The sequence below is a fragment of the Scleropages formosus genome, chromosome 6 (genome assembly GCF_900964775.1).
Source record: "Scleropages formosus chromosome 6, fSclFor1.1, whole genome shotgun sequence".
Classification (NCBI taxonomy): Eukaryota; Metazoa; Chordata; class Actinopteri; order Osteoglossiformes; family Osteoglossidae; genus Scleropages; species Scleropages formosus.
In genome coordinates this window covers 20,234,732-20,251,806 of record NC_041811.1, presented here as the reverse complement: position 1 = coordinate 20,251,806, position 17,075 = coordinate 20,234,732, and the positions used below count along the sequence as shown (strand labels likewise).

The 17,075-nt window shown below is 40.4% G+C and overlaps 1 protein-coding gene and 2 long non-coding RNA genes across 3 annotated transcripts in view; all 3 read left to right on the top strand.

Annotated features, from left to right (window-relative positions):
- The window catches only part of LOC108925001 (extracellular matrix protein FRAS1-like), a 40,508-nt gene that overhangs the window by 1,915 nt on the left and 21,518 nt on the right, over positions 1 to 17,075 (top strand). Inside the window, exons 2-15 of the mRNA XM_018736695.2 lie at positions 542 to 626; positions 1,499 to 1,819; positions 3,869 to 4,028; positions 4,422 to 4,609; positions 7,681 to 7,797; positions 8,962 to 9,076; positions 9,853 to 9,921; positions 10,879 to 11,010; positions 11,440 to 11,568; positions 11,858 to 12,108; positions 12,503 to 12,654; positions 13,465 to 13,627; positions 14,375 to 14,528; positions 15,522 to 15,656. Coding sequence (XP_018592211.2) covers positions 542 to 626; positions 1,499 to 1,819; positions 3,869 to 4,028; positions 4,422 to 4,609; positions 7,681 to 7,797; positions 8,962 to 9,076; positions 9,853 to 9,921; positions 10,879 to 11,010; positions 11,440 to 11,568; positions 11,858 to 12,108; positions 12,503 to 12,654; positions 13,465 to 13,627; positions 14,375 to 14,528; positions 15,522 to 15,656 — 2,171 coding nt within the window. The remainder of the gene's footprint in view (positions 1 to 541; positions 627 to 1,498; positions 1,820 to 3,868; positions 4,029 to 4,421; positions 4,610 to 7,680; positions 7,798 to 8,961; positions 9,077 to 9,852; positions 9,922 to 10,878; positions 11,011 to 11,439; positions 11,569 to 11,857; positions 12,109 to 12,502; positions 12,655 to 13,464; positions 13,628 to 14,374; positions 14,529 to 15,521; positions 15,657 to 17,075) is intronic.
- Positions 7,680 to 9,901, top strand: LOC108925017 (uncharacterized). Its single transcript, XR_001965368.1, has 3 exons — positions 7,680 to 7,797; positions 8,962 to 9,076; positions 9,853 to 9,901. It is a non-coding gene; the product is annotated as an uncharacterized LOC108925017 (long non-coding RNA).
- On the top strand, positions 9,901 to 11,495 carry LOC108925018 (uncharacterized). The gene is made up of 3 exons (XR_001965369.1): positions 9,901 to 9,990; positions 10,879 to 11,010; positions 11,440 to 11,495. It is a non-coding gene; the product is annotated as an uncharacterized LOC108925018 (long non-coding RNA).

Genomic DNA, 17,075 nt, shown 5'->3' with positions numbered 1-17,075 from the left:
GGTATTTTCTTTTTTCTTTGTCATATTGGCAACAGTTTTTTTGCTGAAAGGTAATTAGAAAAATAATTGCTTAAGATACCTTACTGATAAATCCCATCTTTGTTAAGGTAAGCCCTCAGTGGTGTCCGTTCGGTGATTTGGCAAATAAACCCTTAAGTGAGACTGCATAAATCATGGAGGAATTAAAATTTTAAGCCTCAACTTAATTATTACAATGCTCCAGTTCATCCTGTTGATCAGGTCAGTTGAGGATAATTAGTTTCAGCTCTAAGTGAGTGCCAGCATTGAAGGCTAAAGACTGAAAATCATTGACTAAGATTATGTTCCATAGTGTATATTTATGTGTGTACACACCTACATCTGAACTACACTTACCAGTATATTGCAGGAATCATTCTCCTGTTTCTGTGTAATGTTCAATGTCCATTTTGATTAATTTTTTCGCTTTATTTCACGTTCTCACCTGACCTGTCTAATTCTACATAGCCGTACTTCAGAAGCTGTTGATGAATGACCTGGTGATCTTCTGCACATTTTGCAGGAGTGGAAAGCTGGTCCTGCGCTTCCTGGACCTGCAGTTCCTGTCCCAGCCAGTGACTGTCATCATCTTGGCTGTGTCCCTGCAGGTACAGTCCCATGCACGTGAACCCCACCTCTTATTGCCATGCTGCTAAATGTAGTGCTTTTAAAGGCAACCTAGCAGAACATATACTTTTAAAGCATTATGCTCTGCTCTTTGAATTCATCTGCGAGGAGTCAGATGTGTGCAGGGAAGCTGTTGTGCACAGCGAGCGTAGCTGGGAACTTGTGCGAGAGTATCCTCTTTATATGAACCAGACACAGTTAACAGTGCGTATCTGACAGCCATTAAGCATCGCTGTATTGAGGGGTGTGTGTAAAAATAATAATCTCAAGAGATATTCTCTACTCTGTACAGCTTCAGTCACTGTTAGGCCTCAGTGGTGTCATCTGACTGTGTCTGTGACCTCACCTATTTAATGTGTGCAGAGACATTTAATACAGACATTAAATATTCCTTCCTAAAACATTGCGGGTTGAAGGAGGTGAGAGTATTGGCTCCAATTTTAGGGTTGCACATGACAAGCCCTAGGAAGGTCGGCTGCATGCAGCAGGGGCCACCAGCGCTGTGTGGCACTGAGTTGCGGAGAAAACCCAGAAACTGGGTCTTCTGGCTCAGGGCCTTGAAAACCAGTGCTATGTGGCTGAATACAATTCTCTTCAGTGCACATAGACTAAAAGCACAAATAAAAATAAAAAAGAAATTAGTCTGAAAAGCACTTCCTGTATTTGGCTAATAGGCTCTCTCTTAATCTCTGTTGTATGTTATGTAAATTCATTAGATACTGCAGTTAATTTATATAATTAATCTGGTTTCTTACAGTATATCCCCTGCTGTTTGAGAAATGAAAACCAGTATTATAACTTGTGAAAGCGTGATCGCTGGCAGAGTTTGTTAAGGAGTCTTTTTCTTGTTCAGCCTCCGTACATGTCGAGCAACCATCCTTTAGTGGTCAATCATGGGGATGCAGCAGTCATCACGCAGTCAGTGCTGCGAATTGAGGACAATGACAACCCTGAAGATGTCATGGTCCTGGTGCTGGACCCACCTCGACATGGCTACCTGACACATCTCCATGGTGACCAGGAACTCCGGCATTTCAAGCTTGCAGAGTTGGGACAGGGGCAGCTGCTGTATGTCCACCATGGCTCTAACGGGCTACAGGACCAGACATTGTTGCAGGTCAATGATGGGCATAGCTACCTCAACGTGTTCTTCAGCATCAGCGTGGTAAAGCAGGTATGAGGAAAGGAGGCTATAGTGTAAGTAACAGTGTAAACAGTTACTTTCTGTGGTTTTTGTAGGAATAATTAATGGCTCTCCTTTGCATATTTTATTGATATCATGAACTCTGGGTCCAGCACTATTGATGCTAGTAACATTTCTTCTTCATGGTACTGTGGAGCTGTTATGGATAACAGCCCCATTAATCACACAATCAATCAGTCAGTAAACAATAAAAATAAAACTTTGCCACAGTCCAGACATTACCAAAATATCTACAGCCTGCTATAAAAATATTACAGCCTGATATTATCTTAAGTCCTCTCACTAGATGGAAGGTCTTGAGGGAGATTTCGGTGCTTGTACTTAAACTAGCCTCACTGGCTTTCATAGGGTTGCCGGGATTTCGCTGATGAGCTTTTCTCAAGTTTTTAAGTCATAACTCAAAAATACATACACATAAATTTATGGGGTCTCACAAAGAGAATGCTCACATGTGGACTTTGCACAATTACTCCAGCATAAGGACCTCTTTATTGAGCTTTACTGTCATTTCTGTGTCATCTCCTGCCTCATGAAAGTCATCTTCAAAGATTCCTATTAGACTGAACCCCTCAGTAACTGTGCTTTAATGATGCAGTGACTGACTTTTTTCTTTTTGCAACGGTCAGGGTGTTTCCGTGAAACCTTTGTGGTCACCATTGAGATGACATCCTTTCAAATTTCCTGGTGGTGATTAATCCAAGATTTAGACTGGCCTCCAGGCTGAACAGCTCAGCTACTCATTCATACACTTGTGATGTTTTGAGAGAAAATCACAAGTTTTGACACTAAAAGTCTGCAGGAATTGTTAATTTTGTTCCATTCTCCCCAGATAATACACGTTTTTCAGGGGCTGTGTTTCATTATACAGTATAATTCTGTATGTATGTGTATGTGTGATATGTAGGATCTGTATGGGCAATGAAAAGTACTGAAATAAGCAAGAGTTTCCATCCCAGGAATAAAATGCTGACTGTGTTGTTCTGAAAGGGCCAGTTTTTTTGGCTTGCATGTAACAGTAAACGTTTGTTTTCTCCCAAAAGTTCAAAATTACACTCACGAAAGCCATTAATTTAAAAGTGAAAAGTGAAGAACTCTCAACCTGTAAAGCATTGCTGTGATTACAAGGCCATCAGATTATGTGCAACTCTTTATTGCTTTTTTAATGTGTTTTTCTTGTTCATAAGGAAAATTGTGCAGCTGGCAGTCGCACTGCAGCAGAGCCATAGAGGATATTTCTCAGAGATATCTCCCGGCTCCAAAGAACTCTGTCTGTGTATGGGGAGAGCCCAGTGTGTTTTGTCACGGATGCGTATTTCAACTCATGATACTGGTCATCCTTGCTCATCACACCCTTGCTGTGACACAGCGCTTTATCTTTACTGAACAATAAGTGGGTGTTTTGTTAGGGCAGCAGTTTCATTAAGCCCATGAACTCTGTCATGTCAGAATACAAGGAGGCAGATTCCTCTTGAGAATGATCTTATGGCTCTCGACCAGCTGCTGTTTCTTGCCTTAACATCAGAAGGTGATAAAGAGATGCACATGCATGGCTGAGACTCTTTTGTTGTTCTTAACCCTCTCCCACATATACACACCTTGTCAGTCTATAGTGGAAATATTTTACCAACCAACCAATTTTAATAACCGGGGTGGTGGCGAGCTGGAGCCTATCCTGCAGACATTGGGCACAAGGCTGAAGGGGTTGGGGGCACACCCTGGACAGGACACAACCGGGTGAAGGTACTGGAGCAATTGCAGGGCAAGCACCTTGCTAAAGAGCACTACAGCCAAAGGCAGGGATTAAACCAGCAACTCTCGGAGCCAAAAGCAGCCGCTCCAACTACGATGCCACCAGTCACTCTGGAAATATTTTATTTATATTCAAAATATTTTATTTTCTTCAGAATTATTGTTGTAATGGTTTTAAGTCTTAATTCTATTAGCTTGTAATAGTCCATGTGCAAATCATGATGCTCTCCTTTAGATGTTTTCAGGGTTGAGTCTTTGTCTCTTCCACAGGGTTCAGACTCTCCACGCTTATTGTCATTCCTCCCCGCCTGGGTGACTGAAGGAGGGATGGCGCAGATCACCAGCTACCACCTAAAAGCAGAATTCAGGGGTTCCAGCAACTCCGAGATTCTCTACTCCATTGTTGCCTTGAAGGACAACCCAAGATATGGTATATACTCCTCTGAGATTCTCTTCTTTGAAGCACATTTGTGTCCCCATATGGTTACATTTAGAAATTTAGCTGAATTAACAGAATCAGTCAAGTGCAGTTCTTTTAATAGACCAAGTTTCAGACAAAGCCCATATTGTTAGAACACCAACAGAAAGAGGGTGAATATGGATGTCTAAAATTCTATTGGATTTTAACAAACAGTATTTATTGCATTTAAATAAGTTTACAGAGATGCTGAAGTTTGTCAGTTGCCAGGCAGCAGGCAATTTTCACCCCCATCACATTTTCTGTATTTTCTGTATGTAAGTTATTTGTATATTAGCACTTGCATGGGAATATACAGTATACCATACACATTTATGGACTTATTTAGGGATCTGTGTCTTATAGGTGATATGGTCTTCCTGTTGCCGCACCCAGACAATGGACCCTCACATGGACAGCAGCACCTGCCGGATGGGCAGGCTGTCACTGCAGCAATGACAACTATGTCCTTCACTCAGCAGGACATTGATGACGGCCATGTGTGGTACCGACACTCTGGCCTGGGCACGGAGGATGACGTAGTTCAGTTCCAGGCGAGAGCATGTGTTGGAAGAACGAATTGCTGCATGAAAGGCTGATGCCAAGCAATAGCACCGCTGCAGGCAGTGAAGCACCTGCTATCCCCTTTCAAGTCTGCATGCAAAAATAACTAGGTTGCTCTTCCTCCCAGTCTCACATTACAACTAAATAGATCTTGTTGGTAATTCTCAGAAACATTTATCTGTACATTGCCCATCCATCCAAAGTACTTAATCGAGGTGTCAAGCACAAAAATACTATTTAGTGTCAAGAATGGTATCACACTCAGTTCGAAGGTTTTTATTATCACCTACCAGTGTTTTCACCTTTTACTGTAACTAACTAGTGACAATTTCCTAATCCCCCCCCCCCCCCAAAAAAAAACAAGCAGTAACTGCAAACAGAGGCAGTGAAAGTTTTATTTTCAAGTTTCAAGTTTATTGTCATAGATACAAGTACCATGTACATGTATCATGAAAATCTTCCTGAATGCTTCTCCACAGACTATGGGCAAGGACAATAGGAATACTGCACAAACAAAACAATGACGAACAAAACAATGTCAATGACAGTAAAAAAATAACAATAGCAGCAGTGACAGCAATAACAATAAATAATGTTAACAGTAGTAACAATAATGGTAACAGTCAGAGAACTCAGAACGAGAGAATGAGAATGCTTGAAGTGATAGTGTAATTTACCAATGCGCTTGGGTGGAGCAGTCCAACTCTATTTACTAACGGTGGCACGTTGGTTAGTGTTGTATATTCTTACAGCAGTGGGGTAAAAGCTGTTCCTGTACCTAGCTGTGCAGGTTCGAATAGACCTAAGCCGTTTTGCAGATGTTAGGGAAGAGAAAAGTGCCCTTGTGGGGTGACTATGATCTCTCATGATGCGCATTGTCTTTCTGAGGCAGCGTGTGGTGTAGGTGTCCTCGACTGCTGGAAGCTGTGTGCCGATGATTTCCTCAGCTGTTTTGACCACCCTCTGTAGACCTTTTTTGTCCTGTATGGAGCAGTTGCCACTCCAGGATGTAATACATCCTGTGAGGACAGACTCCACAGCACACCTGTAGAAAGTGGTGAGGACTGTAGTGGGCATCCTGGCTTTCTTCAGATGCCTGAGGAAGTGGAGACGTTGATGGGCCTTTTTGATGGTCGATGCTGTGTGCTCAGTCCATGTGAGTTTAGCAGTGAGGGTGACCCCGAGGAATTTGAAGCTGTTGACCCTCTCTACCATGTCCCCTCCTATGTAGATGGGTGCCTGAACTGTATCCTGTTTCCTGAAGTCAATCACCAGTTCCTTAGTTTTACTGACATTTAGAGATAGGTTGTTGTCCTGGCACCACTTTGCCAGGAGCCTCACTTCCTCTCTGTAGGCCGTCTCATCGTTGTTGGTGAGCAGACCCACAATGGTGCTATCGTCAGCAAACTTTATGATGGTGTCGGAGCTGTGACTGGCTACACAGTCATGTGTGAACAGGGAGTATAGCACTGGGCTCAGGACACTTCCCTGTGGAGTGCCAGTGTTGAGGATCAGTGGGGAGGAGGTATTACTGCCAATCCGCACCCGCTGGGGTCTGTTGGTGAGGAAATCTAGGATCAAATTGCACAATGCAGCACTCACTCCCAGCCCTAGAAGTTTCTGGATCAGCTTGGTTGGGATGACAGTGTTAAATGCTGAGCTATAGTCTACAAACAATAGCCTTGCATAGCAGTTTTTATTATCCAGGTAAGACAGAATGGTGTGAAGTGTGTGTGATATTGCATCTTCAGTGGATCTGTTGTGGCGTTAGGCAAACTGCAGTGGGTCCAGAGTGTCTGGGATGGTGTCCTTAATGTGTCCCAGCACCAGCCTCTCAAAGCATTTCATTGCAATGGGGGTCAGTGCCACTGGGTGATAGTCATTAAGGCAGCTCACTGTTCTTCTTAGGAACGGGGATGATGGTGGTGTTTTTGAAACAGGTGGGTACAGTTGAGCTTTTTAAGGAGGTGGTAAATATGTCCATGAAGACAGTAGCCAGTTGCTCATTGCATGTTTTTAAAACTCGCCCTGAAATTCCGTCCGGTCCAGCAGCTTTGCAGATGTTGACTCGGCTAAAAGTTCTTCTCACCTGTGCCACAGAGACGGTGAGACTGCCGTTATCATGTACTGTGGGGATGCGTAGTGGGGGGTCTTTGTTCTTGAACTCGAAGCAGCCATAAAACGCATTCAGTTCGTCTGGGAGAGACGCAGCGGCACCTGTCAATGACCGCCTTTGTGGTTTATAATCCATTAATGTTTGGATTCCCTGCCACAGCCTACATGTATCTTGAGTGCAGTCACTGTTAACTGCAAAGCATTTTGGGCCTTGTTAATATACATACTTCAAATTACTAATTTTAAAGTTCTAGTCATTTGAGGTATCCTCTGAAAAGCAAAAGCATTCAGGTTTTTTGAAAAAGCCATACATTCTTTGATATGAAGTGCTGAAATCCCAAATCACATAGGCAATTTACTCCTGCAAGTAAAGTGTCTTCCCTGTTTTCTTAAGCATATAGTCTAGGATAAGCGTGATAGCTCAACAGAATGATATCACCTTAATATGTATCAACTAAAGGTTTCTTGGATTTCATGGCATCTTGAAAAGTGATACATTGTTGATTCCAATTTAAAGCAATGGTACCCACAGTAGGTGAAGCCAGTGAACATTAACACGTTCATGGCAAAGAAAATGATTTTGAGGTCACGACCAGACATTTTCTGTTAGATTTATAAGCCCTGGAAATGAGAAACAGTTGCTCATCTAAATTGTCCATTTTCTCGTAAACTGATTTTAAAACCAAGACACCAATTGAGCAATATTCCCTTGAGGAACATAATGAGGGAACAAGCATCTGTTGCAAACAGATTATACAGTATAAGAAACTTTTTTCAAGTTTATATCCCCTTATCTGTCTCCCTCTAGTAAAAAACAGGTATACGCGAAGTGGCCGTGCAGAGGGACATTGCACTGAAATTCTGCTTTCGAAGCAAAACCTTCTAGTGTAATGATATAGCTAGTTCTTGCTGTGCCTTAGATGTTAAATAATGTTGATGGTTGCAGGTTTCAAGTGAGGATTCCCCAGAAAGCTTGGCTCTGTCTCACACAATCACCATCAGAGTCCTCCCATTGTCTCCAGGGGTCCCACAGCCTTCTCAAGACTGCAGCATGCTGATCACAGTAAGCACGGACCATAACATATAATAATAGTTCATCTATACTGACATTTGCTGCTATTGTTCTGTATTCTGTATTTTATTCTGTTCATTTTTCTTTTGTATTTTGCTGTACATTACATTCAGTATTCGTATGTTGCATCAGATTTGGGTAGTTGCAGAAACTCCATTCTGTACTGAGCAACTTGTAGTGTAGTGGTTAGTGCTTTTTTTTCCTTTAAGCCCATAGGTTTCAGGTTCAACTCTCCTCTAGTACTCCTGAGAAAGGTACTTACCCTAAATTGCTCCTGTAAAATTACCCAGCTGTATAAATGACTCAATAATGTAGCATTGTAAGTAGCTTTGGATAAAAGCAACAGCTAAATGAATAAATGTAATAAAAATTCATCCCTCCAGGTTTAATAACCACTTGTCCTGAGAAGGGCTGCTTTGAACTGGAACCTATCTCAGAAACACTGTGGGCAAGACTAGGGGGGTACACCCTGGACAGGATGCCAGAATAATAATAATAGCAGTGCCTGGACTGCTTGGGGGGGCGCGGGGGCGCAGTGGGTTGGACCGGGTCCTGCTCTCCAGTGGGTCTGGGGTTCAAGTCTCGCTTGGGGTGCCTTGCGGCGGACTGACGTCCTGTCCTGGGTGTGTCCCCTCCCCCTCTGGCCTTACACCCTGTGTTACCGGGTAGGCTCCGGTTCCCTGCAACCCCGTATGGGACAAGCGGTTCTGAAAATGTGCGTGGACTGCTTAGGTGTAGATTTGAATCCAGCTGATTCTGTGTCAAGTTTATATGTTCTCCCCGTCTGTGTGGTTTCTTCGTGTGCTCCAAAGAAATGTAGTTCAGGTGAATATAGATGCTCTAAATTGCTTTGTAATGCATGACTGTATATGTGTCGGGCTACACTGTAATTGACTTGCATCCTATCCAGAGTATATCCTCAGCTTTGTGCCCAGTGATTTTTGAATAAGCTTCAGATTGCTGTGACCCTTACCAGGACAAACAGTTACTGAACGTGTGTTAGTAAGAGAGCTTTAATATCATCCTGAAAGCTAGGATCCCATAGTATTTTACATTGTATTTGTACTTACAGTACTCTACATGAACATAACATTAACATATCTAAACCCTTGTGTAAAATGTTTGTTTCCTGTCTTTCCCATTTTGCCCCTGCAGGCCCTTAGTGACAGTGTCACAGAGATCCTGCCCTCTGCACTCTTCTTCATAAACTCAGATGTTCCCTTTGAAAAACTGATCTACAGCATCACCAAGCCTCTAGCACAAGAACAAGGTAAGAAAATATATGATGAGGACTCTCTTTCTAAGTGCATTGAGTCAATTTCAACTGATGCAATCTCCTTGAACTGAAAGGACCCAGGTTTGAATCCCACCTACTGGTGTAGTAACCTTGAGCAAACTGAATTGCTTCAATTGTATAAATGGCCAAAAAGTAGCTAGAGACCTACTATTGTAAGCTGCTTGGAAAAATGAGATCAGCTATATAAATAGATAAAAGTGCGAAAATTGGATGTGTATTGGATGTATATTAATTGTTCCCATCAGTAACAAAGCACTTTTTCTTCAGAAATCGTCCAGGGACATTTTAGCACCCAAGCCCCCAAATTTCCAAATATCTTTTCCTCATCTCCTCAGCACTGGGAGCATTGCCCAAAAGGTTCAGTTCCTCAGGGAAAGGGCTAATTAGATTGCAAGTCCTTTTACAGCTTCCAAAAAATGAACTTGTCTGACTAAGCAGCAGTTGAGAAGTCATCAGTTATAATTTGTTAGTCAGGTTAGGGTTTTATCAGTTGCCTGAAGATCAGTTGAATATCAGAGGAATTGCATGTAAAATCTCTCTGGAGATGATTAGTCTCCTAATTCTCAAAACTACCTTCAAATGTCATTGATTTACATTCAGTGCACCTACATAAAATACCATAAAATGCCATAAAATACCCCTGTATCTCCAGGCTCGTGAATGCACGGTGCAGTGTAATCCGACAAGCATCCATCTCATTAGTTCACCACTGCTGTGGTGATGTTTTGTTTTTCTCTCCTTCATTTCAGGTACCATTGAACATAAAGATAAACCCTATATCCCCGTGTACACTTTCACTCAAGCAGATGTCAACAATGGTAGGGTTCTCTACCGTCCCCCACCTGGACAATCCAGTCTGTCAAAACTCCATAGGTGTTCATTTTCAGGTGAGACATCAGGAAGTTCCTATCGTGAAATTACTATTACCTAGAGCACTTGGGGGAAGCCATGGATACCTTCTAAATATTGGTTTACACACACAGTCTGAAACCGCTTGTCCCACGGCAAACCAGAGCCTAACCCGGCAACACAGGGCACAAAGCTGGAGGGGGGAGGGGACACACCCAGGATGGGACGCCAGTCCATCACAAGGCACCCCAAGCGGGACTCAAACCCCAGCCATACCTGCGAGCAGGACCCACTCAAACCTGCTGCGCCACCGCGCCCCCAACATTGGTTTAAAAGAATTATATTCAAGATGGGCCTATTCTAGATTATAGAACATTTAATTATTGATCCAATATGGATGAAGTCATAAATTCCGAATAATTACAACATGAAGACAAAAGTTGTGTTTTCAGTACAGGGCTCAATTTTAATTAAATCTGTTGTGCTGATGCTTAACATTTAATGAGAAAAGGGACACTTAGATTCAGAATACACACTGACAGCTTCACTGGAATTGCTGGCTTTCTGCAAGCTTCTTAATTTATGGAAGTAGTTCTTTCAAAGGTGGATGCTTGTCAGTTCTTACGGTGTGTGGGTGGTCTATTCCTCAAGATTATCTTTGTCTTCGTAAAAGAAGTTGTATTTTATGAGTTTTAGAGTTGTGTGATAAGTAAGCTGATTTTAACTTTACAATTTTTCTACAATATAGATTTTCTTTTTTCAAACTCTGTGAGGAGTCATTAAAAATACTACTTTCCTCTTCTGCTTACATCACCAAACTTTTTTAAAGATTTAGTACAAGTTATATGTTTTTGCAATTTCAATGAAACTATGACAAATTATTTTATTATCAAATATGATCATCAAGAATATTATGGCTGTTTCAGTGTCTAATGGAAATAACACCACACCGGAGATGGACTTGATTATCCACTTGCTGGCCAGTGACCCAAGGCCTCCAGTCCTTCAGGTCTTGGACCCAGTGCTGGAGGTGAACCTGGGTGACACAGCTCCTTTAGGTAAGACCACCAGGTCAGATGAGTCCAGGATTGTCTTTGATGCGAGTCTTCATTTTCTGTTGTTGTGTGTTTTATTTTCCCAAGCCATTGGTGTGGAAATCATAAATGAATATGTAATGTGGTTCCTTCTAAACTCCATTATTTAAAAAAAAAAAAAAAAAAAAACATTCTTTCAAGATCTCTATCCCCCATACTTGCCTTTGATATGTATACTATAACCCATATGCTGTCATTCCAAGGGAAAAATAATATTAGATGCTGGATTACTTGTGGATTATTTGCTGTTGTCTAGTATCTGATATACACTGAGTTTGCAGATCTGGAACATTCCTGACCATGGTCTAATCTGTAAAGTACTTAAGACCTTAAATATGTACAATGATCTCAAAGCCACAGAAAATGCCAAAGTGTACTTTGTCTATTATGCAGGTGTTCCAGAGCTGGCTAGGACCGGTCTGGAAGTAGCCCCAGGCAGACTTCAGTTTGAGGTGGTTGAAGCTCCATTTCATGGAACCCTTCTGAGAGTTTGCTCTGATGGCCAGACAGAAGGAGCCAGCAGTAAGCAATTGAGCAAGTTACATATCCCAGAGACACAGAATTTGGTAATTTATATGGAATAGAGGCAGCAGGTAGTGTAGTTGTCTCAGGGTGAATGTGAACCTGACCAGTAGCTGAAGATATCAATCCCAGCAGGACAACTGCTGATGAAACCTCGTGTAAGGTATCCAAACTGCCCAGCACTACAAATTAGTAAACATCTACAGTATATGAACAAAAGCTATATTAAAACTAATGTAAAACTCGGAAGACGCATGCAGCATCATCTGCTATTTTATTTATGTCACAGATGACACATTCACATTTTACGACATCAAGCAGAACATTGTGCAGTACCAACATGCAGGAGCGAGCACTGAGGATGACATCATGACCTTCATCATGACCTATGGCTCATATGTGGCTTTGACCACGGTGAAGATCAAAGTTCTGTTGGAAAAAGGCAGTGGTAGACCCCAGCCGGACCCCAGCATGTTGCTGTCCGTGGATGTCTCAGAGAAAAGCAGCACCCCATTAAATCACACACACCTGGCCTATATGGTGAGTTTGCACAATTATTGTTATTTAGATAATACCTTTACTGAAGGCAACATACATTTTTTTTACAGGAAGGAATATATAAAGTGGATTGTGCAGTATGCAGCTACAGTGACACCAATAGCTAAAAAAAAGTAGGGAGGATAAAAAGAGCACTTGTTTCTTCTTTTTTTCCTGCGTTAGACCAAGGCAAAATATCCAACAAGGATTTTGTCTGTTTGTGCCTTATGCCTTTGAGGAAATAGTATATAAATGGCATCCCATGTCTAATGTCTCCTGAGCCAGAAACATATGTAACAGTCCTCATTCAGTCAAATTTATAGCAAAAGAGCCTAGTGATGCAATTCAGTTTAAGAACGGACAGCTATGTTGACAATACAAATTTTGCAAATTTAAGGATGACAACTCTCCAGATGACAAGATCATTTTCCAGCTGGTCTTGTTGCCCAAGCATGGCTTCCTTACCAATAATGACTGTGTGTCAGGCCACGGGGAACTGAGAGAGAACTCCTCCTTCACCATGGAGGATGTCAACAACAACAGAATATGGTACTATCTAAATTCTCTGTCTTTTTTTCTTTAATTGATATTATTGATTTTTATACCAAGCTGTTTGAATTTGGACTTCATTGTGAGTTTTCAAGTCATTTCAATGTTTTCTGTTGCTACTCAGCTGTACTTATGAATAAAAAGCTTTCGAGGCTTATCCAATATTTTTTCAAAAGTGGAACATTTGCTGACTGCAAATGTTATGGATTGGCCATATTTGGGCTGGGGGGTACTTTTATTCAAATACATACACAATGGTGCATTCATATTGTTTATATTAAAACTGAGTGTTGAGACAATTTTTTTATCGTGTGCTGTTTGTGTGCTTTGTTACCTCCCACAGTTCAATTTCTAAGAAAAGAAAAGGGAAGGGATTGAGTCTAGAAAGAATCATGACATATCTAATCATAAACACATATTCGATATCTCAGCAAAACAAAGAAGGCACAGTTTGAATATCTTGTCTGAAATGGCTACGTTTACTGACAAAGCATATTCTTACCGCGTCACTGAATGCTTTGACATCTGTCTAGAGCATTCTTTCTAATCCCCAAATGTTGATTACCAGAAGGTAGCAACTGATAAAAAATGGCTTCTGCTTAATGATTTAGAAAGGATGAGTTAATCCCACTCTGTAAAGCGCTTTGACTGCCTTGGATCAAAGGCCATTTATATATGTAAAACTCTGACATCATCATCATCATCATCAAAACCAGCTCAGTACTGACATGCATATCCACTGATTATTGCCATGGCTTTTCTCACTTGCTAATCAAAGAAATCAGCACGTTATATTGTGTGTCACTGTAGGTACACTGTTTCATCTGAGACCAGCAGTTTTCCTATAAGTGACGCATTCCACTTCACAGTCTGTGATGAGGACAACAACTGCCTTTACAACCAGATGTGCATTATCACAGTCACATCTGTAAAGAGGCAACCTCCTGAGAATACCATACGCAGTGAAATCCAGGTAGGCACTGATCTACTAGTCTGTTCTTTTCTTTTAACCTCAGTACAATTGCTCAGTACATTGCCATGACTGGAAGTATGAGTGCCTACAGTAGGCACAGTTTATGCAGACTTGAAACTTTTCTTGGCTGGAGTTTTTGTCCAAGGTCTCATGGCACAGAAAATGAATCAAACTGTACTTTATGAATTTTAATCTTGGTAGACAGTCAGTACTAGTTTATCGGTATAAGTAAATTAACAATGCCTTTAGATTATATTATAATGGCTTTTATGAATTATAAAACCTAATTCTAATGCAAGTTTCCAGAATGCCTTCTATGCATATTATGCCCCTTACAATTATGAAATAATTTATATGAGTTATTTCTTTTATATTTATGTAGTGTGAGGGTTAAGCACTGGGTAATGGAGCAGTTAAAATGTTGTAATTATTTTCACTGAACAAGAACATTACTTCCAGACAATTAGCGTCTTATAAAATTTAGAATAAATACTTAGCTTGTCTATTTCTGAAATGGCTGTCTTTTACAATTTTACAATGCTAGAATTTCTCACTATCCGGAAAAACTAAACGTCATTCTTGAAGAAAGTGTACCCTTGGTATGCACGTGCCTTTGGCTGTGTTTAGAGAAGTTCTCCACACTCTCATTTTCAGCATTTGCACTTTCATTCTGATTACTTGTCAGCATTAAGAAACTGCAGTATTTAATTTCATGCTATTTTATTTTACTTTACTTATTTAAATCAGACCACGGAAGACAGAGGCCCAGTTATTTCCATGAAGAACATGCTTTTGAAAAAGAACCATAAGCAGGTCACCACCAACTCCTCCCTGAGCACACTGGACCTGGATTCTAAAGGGAAAGATCTCATCTTCACTGTTGCCAAGCAGTCATCTTCCGGTGTGCCCTAAAGATGTGTCACTGTCCTACCTAAGCGTGTCTGCCAACACAGAGTATCTATTTTCTGCTCTAATAAGGCTGCAAGTTCATCTTACGGTGGAACTCATGAGTGTTAAGTTGTGCCATTGCTTTGCCATTAATCTTATTGTCACATATGCTCTTTAATTAAGTGTTTCAAGAGTGCTCTATTTTTCGCCTTTGTAATTCCTGAGTTTAGTACACATTCTTTAAATTTTAAATGAATGTGGAACGTATTGATTTGTTATATTACAAACCAGCAGAAGCTTGGAAAATGCATAGGGTTTCCATACACAAGCATGACATGGATCAATAACATGAAAGAGGTTCATAACTTATTTTGTGGGAAGGTCTTTTGCAGCAACTCTCAGTCCTGGTTCTTGCAGATCCCTGTGTGAAAATTTTTGTTCAAAAGAGCTTGTAATTAATTGTCCTTGATTGTACTAGTGATTGAATCACTAGCACAGTCAAGGACAATTACATGTTACAGCAATGTTAACATAAAGTGTTATTTCGGGACTTACCATAATTTGGTTTCATCATAAAATGCTCATAATTGCGAATAAAATGAAAAAGTGAGAAATCAATATTTTCTTTGCCTCATAAGTATTGAAAAGAGTAGTTATGATTTCAATTAATTTTAGGGTAATTAATTTTAGGCTTTGATCAAGTAAGGAATTTAATCAATCCTTTATTTAAGCTCAACATTAATTCATTTGCTCCTTCTCAGCAGTCAAATAATGGGGTAATAATTAATTAGCATTACCACACCTGCCTCTTTTTTTAATATTCTCAGTATGAAAGATATTTGTCAACAAAAGTTCCATTTAATCTACAGCTGAAAAGTTCAATGAATGGCTTCTGTTACAGTTATATGAATGAACAACTCAGTTAAAGCTACCTAAATAATAAGTCAGCAACATTTTGAATCATTCAGAAATTAGAGTTTCACACTTTGCCTTTGGTTTTACGCAGGCAAGGAGCATAGACGATGGTTTTCCTCCAAGCCACTGCAGGAGGGTCATGTCTTGTACAACAGCACCACATCGCAAGCAAGAGAGAGCAACAGCCCTGAAATGGAGGTCAACCGAAATCTTCAGCTTTCTGCAGGTTCAATAACCATCTTCTCTAGTACTACTAAAATATGTTCACACATAGATCATCCAAAAACAGTTTTTTCTTTCTTAATAACCTCAACTCAGCTGACAGTTTGTGATCTGCAAAATCCCTGTCAAAAATAATATATTAACATGTGAAAGGTGTGAATAAAAATCCGAACTACACTACCGGTCAAACGTTTGAGTGCTTCTGCTGGAAATCACGTTTTCCACAATAAATTGGCCTAAAATGCTTATGTAGGAAATTATCTGACACGTCTCCCCAGATCCTCTTAAGCAGTTCTCAAACATATAGGTCATTGTCTTCATCTGTGTAACACAGTTTTAACCTGAATTTTGTTTGGTTTTAACTCTTTTCATCACAGAGAAATTTAACAGTGTTCAGTTCATTTGCATGATGATGGCTTGATACTGGGATTTTTCTCAGGATTTGTAGAACATGAGCATAAAAGGGAAAAAAAGGGGTAAATCCTACATTCAAATCTGAATGCAAAAAAGGGATTGACCAGTAACTCTCCATCAGTGAACATTGTAGGTAAATACTTCTTTTTCAGCCAATAGATACAGATCCGTCTTAACAGTGGAACATCTTTAAAAATTGTCTGTTCTAGTTTTCCCATATGCAAACATTAACTCACACATCATCACTCTGAAAAATTGGTAGTAGCTGCTGAATAACTTGAAGAAGCATTGGATGTATTTCATTTTGATTTTCATCCTAAGCACATTGCTACAGGGTAAGGTCCTGTCAGCATGATTGAGTTTTTGGTTACTGGAGGTTCAGACACATCTCACAAATATTTGTGCTCAAAGCCCAAGCTTCACCGTCGTGATGATGAATGAAGGAATGCTGATGCTGGAAAAGTGGTCGATGAGAAAGACCACAAACCTGAAGCTGTCTTCCACTGACCAGGACAGCCTGCTAGAAGAGCTTGTGTACCGTGTGGTCAGGAAAACCCAACTGGGCCTCCTCCACAGAATAGACTCACCAGGTGTTGCTTTTTCTCTCACACTCATGCTGTATATAGACAGATTACAATATGTATCACTGTGGAGACTTGAAATGATGCCTAACAGAAATAATATTTTCTTAAATGCAACTCAGTCAAAACAAAATTTTAAAATATATGAACATTTATTAGAAAAACATTTTTGTATACAATATACAGAATGAGAAAGGTGTGGAAAAATGGACATGCAAATATGTACAGTTGACCCTTGAACAGCACAGGTTTGAACTGCGCGGGTCCACTTATATACGTTTTTTTTTTTTCTTCAATAAATGTACTGGAAGATTTTTTGGAGATTTTCGGCAAGAATCCAAAGAAAAAAATGATATCTAGTACAGTATACAGTGCATCAAAAATACATAAAATATTGACATATTTGATCTATTTTCTCATTAACTAAC